The sequence below is a fragment of the Gobio gobio genome (genome assembly GCF_949357685.1).
Source record: "Gobio gobio genome assembly, chromosome: 17".
NCBI classification, from domain to species: domain Eukaryota; kingdom Metazoa; phylum Chordata; class Actinopteri; order Cypriniformes; family Gobionidae; genus Gobio; species Gobio gobio.
Genome location: NC_137110.1, coordinates 6350366 through 6368244, shown reverse-complemented (window position 1 = coordinate 6368244; position 17879 = coordinate 6350366). Strand labels below are relative to the sequence as shown.

The window sequence follows — 17879 nt, the reverse complement described above, 5'->3', positions numbered from 1 at the left end:
GGACACGGAGCATAGAGTCATTTACAGCAACTCAGAAGAGCGTTTAAGCGCAGAAATCCACAGTATCCTTCATTCGCTGTAAGTGAGGCTCTTAGGAGCATAACACATAAATGATGCATTCATCTATTAAGCCTTTCTTTGACAGCAAAGAGTGAAGTTGTTCTGACATTTTAAGGTGGTTGCACAATACACACACTTTAAAGGTCATAAATACTATATTCAAACTTGAATCTCCTTATTTCTTTAGCATTATATATACTAAGGTTATAATGACGTTTTAGTCAACATGAAGAAATAAACATGAAATTTGAATATATACTGTATACCCCATACATACATACCCCACTGTTCAAAGGTTTGGGGTCGGTAAGATTTTTAAATATTTGTGAAAGACGTTTTTTATGCTCATATAGTATAAAACATTAAAAACACAGTAAAACAGTAATATAAAATTGTATTTTAAAACATAATTTATCATGTGATCAAAGCTGAATTTTCAGCATCATTAGTCCAGTCTTCAGTGTCACATGATCCTTCAGAAATCATTCTAACATGCAGAGTTTAAAGCTCAAGAAACATTTCTGATTATTATCAATGATGGAAAAAGTTGTGCTGCTTAATATTTTTGTGGAAACCATCAATTTTTTTCAGGATTCTTTGATAAATAGACAGTTCAAAGGAAAATTTGATCAATGCATTTTGGCATTATTTGAAGCTCAGAAAACACAGTCAAGTCTGGGCGAATGTGATTTCATCAAGTGCAACATGTTCCTGGTTCAACATCTTTGTTTGATCCTGGAACAACACTCCAATTAACCAATCAGATTTGAGGGACAGGTTCACAGTTTATGTCAGGTTTAGGCTTACAACAAAGGTTAGGTGCTTCTACATCAGTGTTATTCACCTATCATTTCCCTCTGATTTTAGGTTTAGGGCTACAATTTTAGACAGGAAATATGTTGTCTTGGCAAAATCATCTGCTGTTTGCATACGTGTCATACTCACATCTATATAGTTGGCGTTTATGTAGTCAGAGTGGGGGTCTCCCTCCAGCAGTTGCAGTCTGACACGAGTGTGATCGTCTGTGGGGTCAAATATTCACAGAAGAGCCGGTCTAAAGTTACACATACACTTTAAAGGGGAGCTACACACACATGAGCTGTCCTGGAACCCCAACTGTTGCATTCACAATGTGTGGATTTTGTGTGGATAAAAAAAATGACAAACTCTACAAACACATTTGCAGATATAAATGTTTTTGTTTTTCTCCAGGGTCAACAAGGATGTCAGTTTGAGTATACCACTTTAATATAATGAACAATATGAGATCCAATTCACACATTAAACCTGCGTTTCCACTGCAAGAACTTTCCTCAGGGACTTTGGGCTGGTACTCTGTGTGTTTTTCGACCGCATGGAACAGGGTCTAAATGAAGTTCAGGGTAAAAAATTCCCCCTCAGAAAGTCCCTGCTCATGAAGTAGTACTTTTTAAAACTTCAGGAACTTTCAGGGGTGGGACTTGGGTGCTGAACATGCTGATTGGTTGAGTTCACACAGCATTTTGATTGGTTGACTCCACGCAGCATTTTATTTCAACCACCAACCAGTCTGTTGCGGTGCGTGCAGTTGTTTGCTATTGGAATCAACAATGGACCGATGGACAGACGACGAGGTTCGGGCTTTATTAAGCTTATATGCGGAGGATGAAATCCAGCGGGAACTGTCCTACGTCACCGGACTAATGAACCAAATCTTCAGGGTATTTGAGACTGTGATGGAAACGCAGACAGCAACAGGTCTGGAGGAAAAAAGTTCCTGGGACAAATTGTTCCAGTGTCATGAAAAATTGGGTCGTCCATCAAAATCTGGTCTCCCCAAACTGTCATTTAATGATTATCCTAAGTATATACAAATGATATTAATTTAAAGTATGCATAGCTTACTATATAATTCATATGGAAACAGTGCATAATAAAACCAATTGAACGTAATATCTTACACTTGATGAACTGTTAATGAATAAATAATAATAATAATAATAATAGCCTACTAAGTGAATAATTGAACATTATTCATTTGTTTTTTTTATAACTGAAATATTTGGACATTTAACACTTAATTTAGCACACAATTACATTAAAGATGATTGAGAAAATATGTAGGGTAAGTGCAAATATGTGTATAAACTAAGCTATCAGGCTAACCATTTATCTGTATATAAGCTATTCTTGTATATAAGCTAGCTAACACAGAAATAAATGGTCATTATAACGTAGTTGACAGCATTTATCGTAACATGATTTTGCAGAAATTGTAATCAGGCGCTAAAGAGAGTACCTATTAAAAGCAGCTTGAACCAATGGGATCCTAAAGGAGACCCGATTTCAGTAGGACCCAATTTGTCACTACCCCGGGTCATTTCGGAGGAAACGCGGCTTTAGTGTGATTTACAAATGGGGTCAATGAATTATGTGTTTTTTGCAAGACCTGCAAACCTCAGTGTAACTTCCTCTATTAGGAAGACAATTACAATCATGTTTTTTTTAAATATCAATAAAGATGGGAGCTTTTTTAAAGCACTTGTTTCCAAGCAACTCAAGTGGGTGTCCCAAGTTCACTCTGAATTGACAATGAGGATCAGATTTTTCCCTATCCAAAGAACTGGATGTACAGTAAGCCATTGATGTAATTGTTTTAATTACTCCAGCACCGCCAATCTTCATCTTGTCTTCGCTATAAACACTTGACCTGCTCATGTTTAGCACGGGCACCGTGCCTTTCCACCCTTGAAAGGTGAAGCAGTATGTCTCGGCAATTACCATGACACTTCTGGAAAAGGGGAAGAGGGTGGAAACGGAAAGAGAGGAGGGGTAAAGGAAAGGCCTGACACTAGCTCCGCAAACCCGCGTGGCGTTCTGCTTTGATCACATGGAGAATGCAAATGCGCTGTTGAAGCATGTCGACTCCAAGCCAACGGATGTTCTCTGATGGCAGACAGCTCCGCAGGATCCCTCCAGATTTCTCTCCGTCTTTCAGTTTATTTCATTCCTAGGAGAAGCAGGTCCGTGTCTAGAGCTGTAAGCGGGTCGTGAAGGTTGTTTACTTTCAGACAGCCCCTCCTTCTTGTCCAAACCTGCCGTTTCCTATTCTATTTGCTCAAAATTCAGCAGCTTATATTTTTTTACTTCATACTTTCTTTATTTGCTCCTCCTCTCTCGCTCGCCTCACAAACATCTCAGCCGTCTCTCACCGGTGCTTTGGTCTGTCTGCTGACCTCTCTGCTCCCCGAAAGGGAACATGCGTGAAGGAAGCAGAAAAGTGGGAAATGGAGGGATGCGGAAAGAGAGCGAGATGGGGCTAATTAGACGCCACTGAGTCAGTTGTCATAACAGCAAGCGCTCGGCAGGGTTGTTCTCCGCAGTGAGGGGCCAGACACAAAGCTCTAATTGGGAGAGAATGTCCGGACTACAGACGAATGCCGTGATGCATGGGTACAGTAGTTCTGAGTCAGCCCTGCAAAACTATCCAGATGTCTGGACGATCACCTAAGAGACATTACAGTGACATATGATGAAGAGAAGGGTTGCATCAAAGTTCGAACTTTGTGATTTTATGTACAACCTGGTACTTTTGTTTGTTTAAAAGTACCGCCCGGAAAATGTGTCAGCAGTCTCTTAATCAGCGCTCTTAACCCGCGTCCTCTCTGCTGCTCTTATATATAACCTCAGTGTGTCGTCAGCCGGACCCGGTGCATTATACACCTAAACAGCCTATTAAATCCCTGCTTGGCAGAAAAGAGTGTCAAATGGGCCAAGTGCTGTCGCACACACCTCGTGGCGTGAGAGCGAGGCACTCTAATCCAGTTTAATCCATTTCCTTCCGCTCTGGGATAAGACGCTCTGCTCATGAAGTCTACCTGAGAGGGTTTTAGAAAGAGGCAGAAGTGTTTATGCGAACACTTGAGCTTTGAGAGCTTGGTGTTAGGACAAGTGTCATCCTAATCTGAAAGAGATTCATTTCGGATGGTTAATTTGCACCAACGGCAACAAAAAGGATCCATTTTGTCACATACACAGAAAATTCATTTCCATCTGTTATTCGAAACCTGAGATTGTAATGAAGTGATCCTATTAGCTTATATAACTAGCTAAAGGATAGAGACATCACACCATTTAACATCAATTTGTTTCTCTTAGGAATGAAATGGAGACTCTTCCTTTTTGAATGTACCCCATCTCACACGTCTCCTCTAGAGACGGCATTAATATCTCAAATGCTTCTCAGGTTTTTCTCTTTAGAAAAAGGCCCCACTAAATCTCACAAAAGCTGCAATTACAAGGCAGAGATTTGTTCATAGGCAGATGGAAAGTTGATACTTCAATAAAGCATTTGTTTTCTGAGCTATGAAGGAGCAACCTCTAAATATTGATCGACTAATCATTTTAATGTAAATAAGGTATGAATCGGACTAGGTGCTTATTCTTGGTTAAGAACATTAATCGATGGCGATAAACAAACAAACAAACCCAGGGCATAATACACTACACAGCTCAAGTGAATGCTAATACTCTTGCTTTGGTCAATACATCAGAGGAGTTTTTTTTTTTTTTTTTTTTTCAGAAAGACTTCAAGGGAACCTGATGATTCTGGCAGCAATACGTGAAGGGAATAACTGTCAGAATTTTAGGGAGCTCAGAGAGAAGAAATGAGAAGGTGTCTTCATCCAGACACACGGATCCACTCACGCAGAGCACTTAAAAGAGCAAGACACACTCTCTTCTGTGTTTGGACTAATGAAGACGAACAACCTGGACATTTATTATTCAGCGGGTGCCTTACCTTGCATATTTTAACCTCAGATCCACAAAGGCAATGATGCTAACTGGTTAAAATGAGTGACAGTTTGGATAATGAGCCAATGTGTGCTGGTTATCCATTGGGGGTTTCATCCCTCTTCATGGGATGATTGGGTGATGTTAGTGTTAGATACATGAATTGCATCATGTGAGAGTGTTATTAACTGAATGTAGCTCATACCAAGACATAAAGGACCATTTCCTCTGCACTACAAGTAGAGCTAACAAATAAGGTGACAGGAAAATACTGCCAAAGATAAAGGTGACGACACATCATGTACTCAACCTCATGTTGTTACAAACCTATATGACTTCTGCAGGACACAACAAAAAGATATTTTGAAGAACGCTGTTCCAAACAACACTGGACCCGTTGACTTTCACTGTAACCCTGATTTTGGAAGTTTTTTGGAAGTTAGTTTTGAACAACATGAAGGTAAGTAAATGATGACAGAACATTCATTTTTGGGTGCACTATCCCTTTAACTATCCCCCTCATTCTGGCATATATCTAAGGCAGCACTGCATGTATCTTTTGTTGATAAGGCATTGTGACAAACCCTTACAAGAAAATAAGTTTATTTTTGTGTGCACTATTGCCAAACTTCTTTTAAACTAAAAATAAGAATGCATACTTTCAGTCAACTTTTTATAGAAATATAATAGAAATCTGTTTTTATAGAATATATTTCTTTTTAGAAATATACCTAAAATTACACTTAAGTATACTTGATATATACTGACAGAAAAGTAAGTACCGGTATATTTGGCCTATACTTGTACCCAATCTTTTGATTAAAAGTATAATTTAGTATTCGAAGTATACTTGACTTGTAGTTGTGTTTACTCTATCGATTGAGTAGCCTATTAAATACTTTTTTCACATAGTTTTGAATACCGTCTTATAAACAATCATGTTTTGGCATCCCATACAATAGATTTGTTTAAAAATATATTCAAAGTGGGCCAATTTAGTCCCAAGTATTATTGAAATAGTAAACTTACAAGTATACTAGTACATTGAGATTAGTTTACTTACTACATAAAGTATTCTTGAATATATTTGAACTTGAAGTATACTTATTTTTTGAAAGGAAATTTGTGACTGCCGGAGTAGTTATTTTATACTGATAAAGTATTGATTAAAAAAATTGCTCCATGATATATTTGCATGCATTTCACTCATGAGAAGTTAGCTTAGCAACAGGCTAACACCAGGCGCAATTTGTGTTCTTAAAAAAAATATCTTGGCAACTAACTGAAACGACTACTATAATTGAAGTAGTTAAAACTGAAACATTAAAATAATATAGAAATATATTATTTAAAGAAAAACTAATAAAAAATTAAGCTGCGAGCAGCAATTAAGGGGTCAAGCTCAAAGAAGCCACAATATGTCATGTAAGCATGGCTGGGCATCAGAGCAAATGAAACAATGAGCAATTAAAGACATATTAAGATGATTTTTAGGCAAAATGCCTTAAAAAAATAAACACAGTCACTAGTAAAGATGTAATGGTTTATCACTTTCGACCAATAGATGGTGCTGTGACCAAATTGACATGGTGTGATCAGAGTGAGGTGGCAACGACACATGCAAAGTTTGGTGTCATTATGAGAAGGCATTGCAGAGATACAGCCTCAGAGTAATTTGGTATCATGCCTCAACTTTGTTGATGCGGTATACGAAAATGGTTTTGTCTATCGACACGAAATGCATAACTTTTTGCCGGCATGGACTGAAGATGATGCGATTCGATTTTGGTGAAAATTGGTCAAATGTCTAGGAGGAGTTCGAAAACATACGTTTGTATGGCGGACAGGAAGTTTGGCTGACTATGGTAAAATTGGTATCCATGTTCTGGACATGACCCAAGGAATCTATTAAGACTAGATTTCTAGATATACATTACAATAGGCTAATTTAATCAAAAGTTATTAGCATTTTGGGAAATTTCATTATAACTTTTGACCACAAGGTGCCCCGAAACTTTTTTAGTACCATCAGTGTATGGTACTGAAGACACATACCGAGTTTCATAACGATACGCCAATGCATTCGAAAGATATAGCATTTTACATAAAAATTCAAAATGGCCGATATTGGAAAATTGGATATAGTTCGACTCGGCATGCTGCACAAAAACTAAAGAGTTTTGTGATTTTTCGGCAAACTGTTAAGAAGTTATAAGTAAAAATAGCCATTTTTCATATCTCCTGACCACTAGGTGGCACTGGGGCAAAACTGTGCAGATAACCCCAGGTCATGGTTGTCATAACACACACCAACTTTGGTCAGAATTCACTAAAGCGTTACAGAGATATAGCCTCACATCCATTTTGGCGCACTCTTCGTTGAATTCGTTTGCGCGTTATTCAAGAACAGTTTGACGAATCAACTTGAATTCCATAACTTTTCATCTGCATGGTCTGAAGATGATCTGGTTCAATTTTCGTGAAAAAGGATCAACAGCCAAGGAGGAGTTCGAAAAAGTATGTTTTACGTTTTATGTGTAATCAAATAGTAAAGGAAATCAGAGGAAAAATAAAAAATTTGCGGGAACCTTTACGGTTCAAAAGTTATTAGCATAAACAAGCGCAACTTTGGACAGTTGGTGGTGCTAGAGGGATTGAGATAGAGACTCCAAAATTGCTGTGGTTGATGATCAGACTGTCCTCTATCTGTGTGCCAAATTTCACTTTTCCGGAAGCGGTTCTATGGGCTGCCATAGACTTTCAGAGCATGAACGGAAGAATAATAATAAGAAGAAGAACGCCAACCTTCGGTGCTTGGCCCTTAATGACAAAATTACTCAAACTTAAACTATAATGAAGACTAAAACTATAAAGAGTCTAGATATTAATAAATTATATAATTCTTTAATACTCAATGCCAAAACAGACTTTGCATCAGGAACATTCCTGTGATGCCTATGCCTATTTTCTTCTGCTTTAAAGATCTGAGGTTCATCTCCCAGAGAATGTTTATAATTGAATTGTAGGATGATAAATTAATGAAATTCCAGTAAAGTATTTAAATTTCAACTAAGTACAGAACCGATCATTTTAGGTGTCGTTTTAACATTCCATTACCAAACTCTCTCTCTCTGTCCGGGATGTCATTGTCCTCTGCTTTGGGATCAGGCCTTTAGCTACACTGCGACTCATCCGTTCCTTTTCAAACCTGCTGCCAAAGCATTTACTACAATCTCAGTCCAAACAGAGCCTGCGAAGGTGCTCAACAGCATGCATCTGTCAAACGGCCAGTGCCAAATTATAGTATGCTCACTGTCTGTGTATACCTCCCTCCCTCCCGTAATTGACGAAATATAATAATGAGGAATCATTTGGAAAAGATACAAAAATCTCAGAGTACACAGAGTAGGAGAAATGGGTTTTGAAGGTGAGCAGGAGTAAATATGAGCCGTCGTCCAAAACCCTCCCGCCCCCCCTTTCTCGTTCTCTGATATGTAAATGTTTGCCAATAACAGTTTATTTTGGGTGTAGAGTCTCGTGAATTATAGATGACCATATGGGCTTGAATGGCTGACACCGCCTGCTGAAACACTGAAGGGATGAGCGAGACCGGACAGATGTCTCTAATTGAAACGGCTTTCCTCATCTCCCATAAATTGTCAAAGTTAATCAAGCAATGCACGGCCAATTTTGTTTGTGGGTTAATTTTTTTCTTGGCTCAGTTTGTAAGACATCGCTCCAATTTGGGGTGGTTAAACATGCATTCACATAATGAAATGCTTCACAAAACAACTTCCTCCATTGGCTGGTTGACTTGAGACTTTTCAGCTACTTAAAAATCCATTTTCCAAGTCCAAATGCAATGCAGTTTGATATTAAATGTAGTCACAAAGCTATAAAGCTATTATCATATATAGTAGGGTGGGAACTATCTGCTTCAGAATATAAATATAATTACCATCTTTTTCATATTTTTTACCATTTGTTGTGCTACTCTTCTAGTCAGTATGAGCTATGAACTATTAATGGGTTGTTTTGTTAAATACAATATATAATTTCAGTCTAAAGCAAACCAATGCCCAAGGCACCTGATGTTAAATAAAGCCATCACCCTCATCTCCTTATTTCACAATTTTTCCACAAAAACGATCCTTTGTACTGACGAACAGCCTGATGGACAGTTTTCATTAGCAACTTGTCTAATTAAATGGGTTTAACTAATAGCAAATTCATCATAATACCCGCTGGCCATCAGCGAATGACAGGTTATTTCATTTAGCCTGTTTCATCTCATTTTAAGAGCACCGTGGCAGTGACAACTAAATGATGTAGAAGAAATATGTCAACAACTAGATATTACTGAATGCTGCAACATTAACAAAAGAATGACCCAAGCGTACCATGGAAATACCCTTTTTTGACATTCGAAAGTATTCTTTGAATACCTTTTTGTTGGAAGTGGTACAATATTGTCCAATAATGTGGCTTTTGGTACTACCTTAAAGTACATTGAAATGCTGCAAATGTATATGCTTACAATTCAGTACCATAATATTGATCAAAAGTGCCATGATATTACAATCTGACTGTAGCAGTGTACTTTTTGTATAGTAAATATGAAATATTAAAAACAAAGCGAAACACAGTCATTTGTGTGGTCGAGGTGATAAGGTGCAGTTATCTAGATGAAAGAACGCCAAAATGTGACTTTTTAGAATTTTGGAACACTATAGAATCTTTGTTGTTTCAGTACTCACAAGCGATGATGTTGCCGTAGCGATTCTTGTTGCGGTTCTCGTCCTTCTTGGCGGTTTCCCATGGGGCCGTTTGTCCCTCAGCCAGACCCTGGAATCAAATCAAGAATACTTTCAAATCCAAATGTTCATCAATTACAGAGACTGTATACATACTAGTGCTGTCAATCGATTTAAAAAAACCCTACTTAATCGTGATTAAAATATATTTTATTATGTAATAATTTCACAGTTAATCTCCAAATTAATGTAGAAACAACATAAAGACAGTATATTTGAAATACTTTAATTAGTTTAATGGCATCTTTTTATGAAGGCCAGTATCACTGATACTAATACTGCTACTGATGCCTCTATGAAATTGATTTTCCCCCCCAATTTTAGCCTTTCAACATTACAGTATAAGTGAAAGCTATCAATTTTAACATTTATTAGGCTTCAAAATTTAATTTAAGTGAACATAAAACAATCCTCACATAAACCCATAATAAATATCAAATGTATCTGTGTCCCTCCTACCTGTCTAACAGAAATTGAAAAGTTATCAAACAGTCTGCCCTGCATAACTGATAACTTAAATATAGATGAATCCCTATTAAAAGTTCTTTAGTCGAGACAAGAGCAGTGATTAATTTTCTCTGTTAGCTTTGGTTTTTTGATGAACAGTAATGACAGACAGCACTTTAAGATCGCGGATCTCACATGCGTCTCATTTTCTCAACTCTATACGTTCATTTAAGAATTCATTTAACTTATATAAGACTGCTCTAATGAGGATACTCGACAAAATTGACAATTTCGCATAATTTTACATTTTTGACAATTTTTGTTAATTCAAGCATGAAATGCGAAGCGTGTCTTTCTGTGTGTCATGCGTGTGTCACATATCCAGGACATTCACAGATGGCTTGTTCTCTTTTGTCTTGTCGCACTTGAATGGTTTAAAAACAATTGCATGAATAAGTGCGTGATCATATAATGTAACGCTAGCCAAATTGATGCTTCATTAATTATTGTTAAAATGTATCGCATGCATTAACGTTTAACACGTTGACAGCACTAATACAAATAAAGCAAAAATGACATATTATAGTTCAACTTTTCACACTTTAAGATGCGTTTCTGAAATAACAGGTCAGGCTAGGTGGCTCTTTTTCCTTGATATCACTGAAAGACTCTCGTGTGTGGAAGAGTCTGGTAATCGTAGGCTCATTCTTTAGCCTTGGGGCAAAGACAAGACGCTGAAATGTCAGACTAGAGTGCTGATGGTGGCCACTTAAAGCCGTAGTCCAATCTTCATCCTGTCCACCACACACACAAGACAAGCCATTTACTGTGACAGATCCAGAGAAACAACAGTGGTCTGCAAAGTGTCTGCATTAAAGAAAGACTTCATGGACAAATTGATTCTAAAGCACATTTTAGAGATGAATTGGAGGCTTGATGGCGCAGTTAACTGAAGGCCCGTGAAATAACAGAAACAGAGGACGAGGATAAGAGTTTGTTCACAGAGCTCATCATGTGCTTATGTTTTTCACATTCTATTCATGGTCAAATAATAAAAAAAAAATCCTGCAAATGAACCGGAAGATTGTTATTGACATGAGCTCACACACTGTCAGTCAAAGAACTCATTATAAATTCATTAGCAGTTTGTATAATTAAGCGGATTTAACTAATAGCAAATTCATAATAATACCTGCCGGCCATCAGTGACTGACAGGCTGTTTCATTTGGCCCGCTGTTTCATCTCACTTTATTACTGATAACTATATCTTTTAGGAAAGAAAAAAGTCAATAATAGGATATCACATCGTGAATTGGGCTGCTGCATTAATAAAAAAGTAATATTAAATATATGCGCAACAAGAAAATGAAAGTATTAAAATAAAATATTGATTTATTTATAATATTTAAAAAATAATGTAATTAATTATATAATAAAATTTCATTTCAAAAATCACAATGAATTGTGCTGTTGAATTGATACCAAAAATGAACAGACGTATGGATGGACGGACGGAAGGATGGATGGAAAATGAAAAGTATTAATAAAAGAAAATATTGTATGAACATTATATATATATATATATATATATATATATATATTATATTATATTATATATATACATACATACATACATACATACACACACACACATTTATTTTACTTTAAATTTTCCATCTGTCCATCCATCCTTCCATCCATCCAAAAATTCATAGATCACACAAAATAGATCTTTATACAACTTTATAGCCTGGATGCCAGCCGAGCTTAGCCCCGCCCACAACATTTGAGGTTGGGCAGTTCGGTCTGGACTTGATCCGTTGTGGAGCAGCTATGCTCGAACAGAAGCTGTTCGGACCAATCAAATTGTCAGGGCGGGCTTTATACGATGATGGACAGATGATCTGCAGTAACATAATCATCCACGTCACCAAAGAGCGCTTGGGTTGAATTTGTTTACTAAACGGAGAACTTGTTCGTATATGCATTCACTATTTCTCTATTTCACTATTTCACAAAGATCTTTGCACTCATCATCTTCTTCCAGCGTGTGTGCAGACAGGGTTGCCACAACCCGCCCAATTGCTACACAAAACTAGCCCAAAACAAGCCCAATAGCTTTCTGGGGGGGGTTCTCCGGGAAAAAAAAGGCGTTTGGGGGGTAAAATATGTGTTTTTTTTGGCAGGGTTGCCTGCTAAAATTCGCAACCCTGGGTCTAAATATCACATAATCGGGGTCGCTTCAACCCATGGACATGGAAAAACAGCCCACGGGAAAACCACGAACTTGGCAACACTGTGTGCAGTTGAGTTCTGTTGACATTTGACAACTAACGTTATGCGTCGCTCCGTTGCTCTGGTTGGTTGTAGGTCTATCCAATTGAGGTCTTTCCTGGTTCGGTTGAAACACGCCCCCATAATCACAGCCCAATGGAGCAGAATCAGACTCATATTCTGACTAGAATTGAGTATGACAACGTCAGGCTAATAACTTTATAAAACATATATAAAAATATATATTTTTGTTCCAACAAGAATCACTTTTCATAGAGTGGATTTGAACTAGTAGGCCATTTTGGCAGGGTGAATCGATCTGCAATAGGGTCATGTGTGTAGAAGAAATGTTTCCCTCTCCCAAGGCTGTACGATGCATCCCATCTGGAACTAGTGAAGCACAGAAGCCTGAACATACAGACCGTATCATCTCTGCTGTACTGTTCCTTCACGTGCATTAAACACGATCTGGCACCTGTGAAAATACAAACCTTACAAAGCCTCATTTTTGTCGAACCTCTCTTTCATGTGTGAAATAAACACGATCTGGCAACCCTTCCAACAAATCAGTCACATTCCATATTCTGGGATACTGGGATCTGGCAAATAATCACGGTATATTTAGGGTAACTGAGTCAGTTATAGACAAACTCTGTCTGCCTGACAGAATGTGATGCTAAAACAGTTTGAGGGCTTCTTAATGATACATTTTGAGACATCCGGAGAGAATCGCTGCACAAAGGGTCTTAAACTTCTGTCTTCTGGCAGTGAGCCAAACGCTTTCTTCATTTGTTCTGTACCGGATTCCTCATCCACCCTTCAAAAATGTTCTCACTGGAGCCTGTCTCGTCTTGTGATCTTCTGTTTTTGATACTATTAATACTTCATAGAAGGGATGAGAAGACAGTGAACAATAAAAAAACCGTCTTTACTATGTGTGTGGGCACAAAGACAGCAGACAGCACTGTCAGACCTCTTCCTGCCCCACATGATAACCATCATCTTCATCTCTTAAAGCTACACTATGTAACTTTTCCGTCCACTAGAGGTCGCCTGTTCAAAACAAAGGCGTAGTTTGATGACGCCACGTTTGAGCGCAGAATCTTGGGACATGTGGTCTTCACCTCACAGCCGGTGGGAAAGAGTCAGGATAGGACTCGGGCAGAAATCATGTTCATGGATGCGATTATTAACATTACTGTAGTCTGAAGCAGAGCAGGAGCGAGTGTTGTGGAGCTGAGCAAGGCCGCAGGAGCGATTGAAGAGCGGGACTGTTATTATGGCATAGTCGCTGGCGGGACTTTTATTATGACACGGTTGCCGGCGGCACTTCCTCTTCTCCAGTGCTGAGTGTGAGGTAACGCAGCTCTGTTTATCGTATTAGATATATCTGAGTGTGTTGAAAAGGAAGTTATGACGTTCGCTCGGCGGCTGCTATGACACTTGTTCACACTGCAGTGAGAGTAAAGTGTTTCACTGAATAAAACCGGAGACCGAGGGTGACGCAGATATGACGCAATCGACAGGCGACTCCCTCACACGCATAGCTCACACGTCCCGGCTCCTTGGTTAAAATAGCAATTTTCTCACGATTTACAAATAGTTGAAAACATTTGGGATATTCTAAGTACTCAACTGAACAAAATATATAACACTGGCCTAGTGATTTCTGGATGTTTTACTGCAAAAATCCTACATAGTTCACCTTTAAGCCAAGCAATTCATAATCCTCTTCACCATTTACACTTTCTAATGTTTAGAGCATGTCCGAATCCACTTTTGCTCGTTTAGCGACGGAAAAAACGGTCACCATGCCAGGTGCATGGTCCAAGGTCCAAAAGGGTTGTACCTAGTCTCTTAATGAGTCATGGGTGTGTTTTCGGCTTAACAAGCAATCAACCAATCAGAGTCTCATCTCCCATTCCCTTTAAAAGCCAGTTGCGCTTGCACCATGGCAGATATAGCGATATTTACATGGTGGAATTTGCAAGCGGAAAGACTGAACGCTTCTCCAGAGAGGAATCCTATAGGCACATATTACTAACACGCCCTTTAAATAACACAAAAAATACTGCTCTATTGACTTTTTTTGATTACTGCGTCGGGCTGAAACGTGCAAAAAAACACTGCGCCCAGTGTATGAGGGCCCTTAATGTATCTTTTGGCCTCCTCCGTATTTATATGTACCATTAACTACTTGCTTTTTCTTCTCTCTCTAACATAAGCAAAGAAGCAGGATCACACATCTGTCGGGCTGAGATTAATGATGTGATTGTGCTGACATACACACACAGGTGGCCGTCATCAGCTATTACTAACATGATCAGATCTGCATCATTCACTCCCTGTCCGTCAGATCTCATCCGTACCCTCTCCATCCTTTCTGCCTCAAATGCAAAATTAGTTAGTATAAGGTTTCAACCCTTTTCTGCCAAAACAGCCCTGACCCGTCGAGGCATGGACTCCACTAGACCCCTGAAGGTGTGCTGTGGTATCTGGCACCAAGATGTTAGCAGCAGATCATTTGAGTCCAGTAAGTTGCGAGGTGGGGCCTCCATGGATCGGACTTGTTTGTTCAGCACATCCCACAGATGCTCGATTGGATTGAGATCTGGGAAAATTGGAGGCTAAGCAACACCTCAAACTCGTTGTGCTCCTCAAACCATTCCTGAACCATTTTTGCTTTGTGGCAGGAGCAATTATCTGCTGAAAGAGCCACAGCCACCAGGGAATACCGCTTCCATGAAAGGATATACATGGTCTGCAACAATGCTTAGGTAGGTGATACGTGTCAAAGTAACATCCACATGGATGGCAGGACCCAAGGTTTCCCAGCAGAACATTGCCCAAAGCATCACTGCCTCCACCGGCTTGCCTTCTTCCCATAGTGCACCTGGTGCCATGTGTTCCCCAAGTAAGTGACGCACACGCACACGGTCATCCACGTGATGTAAAAGAAAACGTGATTCATTAGGCCAGGCCACCTTCTTCCATTGCTCCGTGGTCCAGCTCTGATGCTCACATGCCAACTGTTGGCTCTTTCGGCGGTGGACAGGGGTCAGCATGAGCACTCTGACTGGTCTGCGGCTATTCAGCCCCATACACAACAAACAGTGATGTACTGTGTATTCACTGTGTGCACTTTTTTGCATCAGAACCAGCATTACCTTCTTAAACAATTTGCTTCTAACACATCAACCTTGAGGACAAAATGTTCACATGCTGCCTAATATATTCCACCCACTAACAGGTGCTGTGATGAAGAGATGATCAGTGTTATTCACTTCACCTGTCAGTGGTCATAATGTTATGCCTGATCGGTGTATGTATGTATATGTATATATATGTATATATATATATATATATATATATATATATATATATATATATATATATATATATATATATATATATATATATATATATATATATATATATATATATATATATATATATATATATATATATATATATACATATATATATATATACATATATACACGCATGCACACACACACAGTACATTTCAAACTTCAATCATGATCTTTAGATTATATATATATATATATATATATATATATATATATATATATATATATATATATATATATATATATATATATATATATATATATATATATATATATATATATACATACATATATATATATATATATATATATATATATATTAAAATACATAAAAGATAAATTCAGAACAATTTTTTTATGTAACTGATATACTCACTTATTCATAGATAACTGCGAAAATGATTTTGAACTAAATATTCAATTAAAATATTTATTTTATTTTTTAATTTATACATTTAAATTTTTACAACTCAAATTATTCAATTAAATTAAATGGTTCAAATTGATGAGTCATAAAGTCTAAATTCAAAGCATTTTATAAGCCCTATCTGTCATGTGAGTGGATTTTAATTAATTAGCTAATTAGCTTGTCGCTCTATTTCCGAGTGTTGAAAGGCAAAGTTAAATTATTGAGTAGCAGTAACATTAAAATCTCATTTGCAGTAAAAAACTGCTCTAAATTCACAGTAAAACATGCAATATGGGAAACGCAGTATTTGCCCCTAATGTGCTCTCGCTCATATCAGCCAGTCACAAGCCAGTAAGCAAACACTCCATTCAACTCAGTGTAAATGTATTGAGTCTCTCCTCCTTCACTGCATATTAGGAAAAATGACTTATTTTCAGAGGCAAGGATAGAGATGGGCTGATGCAAAAAGCTGCCAACTTCATTTGCAGGAGGCTGAGAGGAACTTGTGAGGCAAATCAGGTTAGAAGAGAGCGCCGATAACAAAAAGGTGTTATAAAAACGTCTGCCTTGATGAATGACCCTTTAAACACGGAGGCAAGAGCTCTGGTGCTATCAGACTGCCTATGACAGGCATGAGCTGCCAGCAATACATCCATCTCATGTTTACCTCTACACTTCGGGCGGCCCAAAGCAGCCAATATAGGCTGGTCTTGTGAAATTAGGCTAGACCTATCCTAACTCTTAATAATCAAGTGATCCTGAGAAAGAGAGAAGTTTAGGGCTGACCGCTTTATATCGCCCTCAGGCTTCGTGAGGATCCTGAAGGCTAGATTTCTGGCATTCGTAATACGTAAAGTGGACAAAAAGAATATACTACAGATAATGGACCGCAATTTTGATATGCATTCTGTTGTCTCCCAAAAGTAAATCAGATGTATGGCAGACATTCTTTATAAAAGAGAGTTTCTTTAAATAGGCAAGTCTTTGTCCTTTTAAAGATGCTCTCAATCCAGGTGATTGAAAATGTGGACGCAGAGAGCATCTCTCCCGCTTTAATTCAATGATATCTCTTGTTGCCGGAGCTATCCATCAAAACTGGGTCTGAATACACAATAATGAGCAAAATATGATTTATACTCATAGTCAAATAAGTTTCTCTGCTGAATCATGTATACACACATTTAATAGCCTACCTAAGACTATTCCTACATCGATAAGCAGCACAGAATAACTGATTCCAGACAAGAATTCTGAATTAGATGCACTCTAAAAAGCATTTTTTAGTGTGTTTACAAGCCAAAATATTCAGAATATGCCAACATTGCTTTCCATGCATCACTAATAATCTAACAAGTATGATCATACTGCAGTATGAAAACTCTCATCTTGGGGAGCAAACAAAAAGTGTTTTAAATAGTTATTTTTTCAAATGAATGGCCCAAAAATCACAGAATTATGTCATCTTTAACTCACTCTCACATCTTTTTGTACTGTTGGTCACACACAAACTACTTCATAGCCTCAGAAGACTTATATATAGCTCAATATTTAATTTTAAGGTGCTTTTTTGATGCTTTGATCCACCCCATTCATTTCAATTGCATGAACAAGAACGGCCAGATATCTCAAGCTTGAGTTTCACAGAAGAAAGGGATTAGAATGACACAAGGGCGAGTAAATTATGACAGAATTGTCATTTTTGGATAGTGAATGATCACTTTAATGAAAAC

General features: G+C 38.0%; 1 protein-coding gene across 1 annotated transcript in view; it reads right to left on the bottom strand.

The window, feature by feature from the left end:
* The window catches only part of ptprt (protein tyrosine phosphatase receptor type T), a gene marked incomplete at its 5' end in the record, with an annotated part of 383008 nt that overhangs the window by 38405 nt on the left and 326724 nt on the right, over positions 1-17879 (bottom strand). The window contains 2 exons of the mRNA XM_079841650.1: positions 1006-1091; positions 9591-9678. Coding sequence (XP_079697776.1) covers positions 1006-1091; positions 9591-9678 — 174 coding nt within the window. The remainder of the gene's footprint in view (positions 1-1005; positions 1092-9590; positions 9679-17879) is intronic.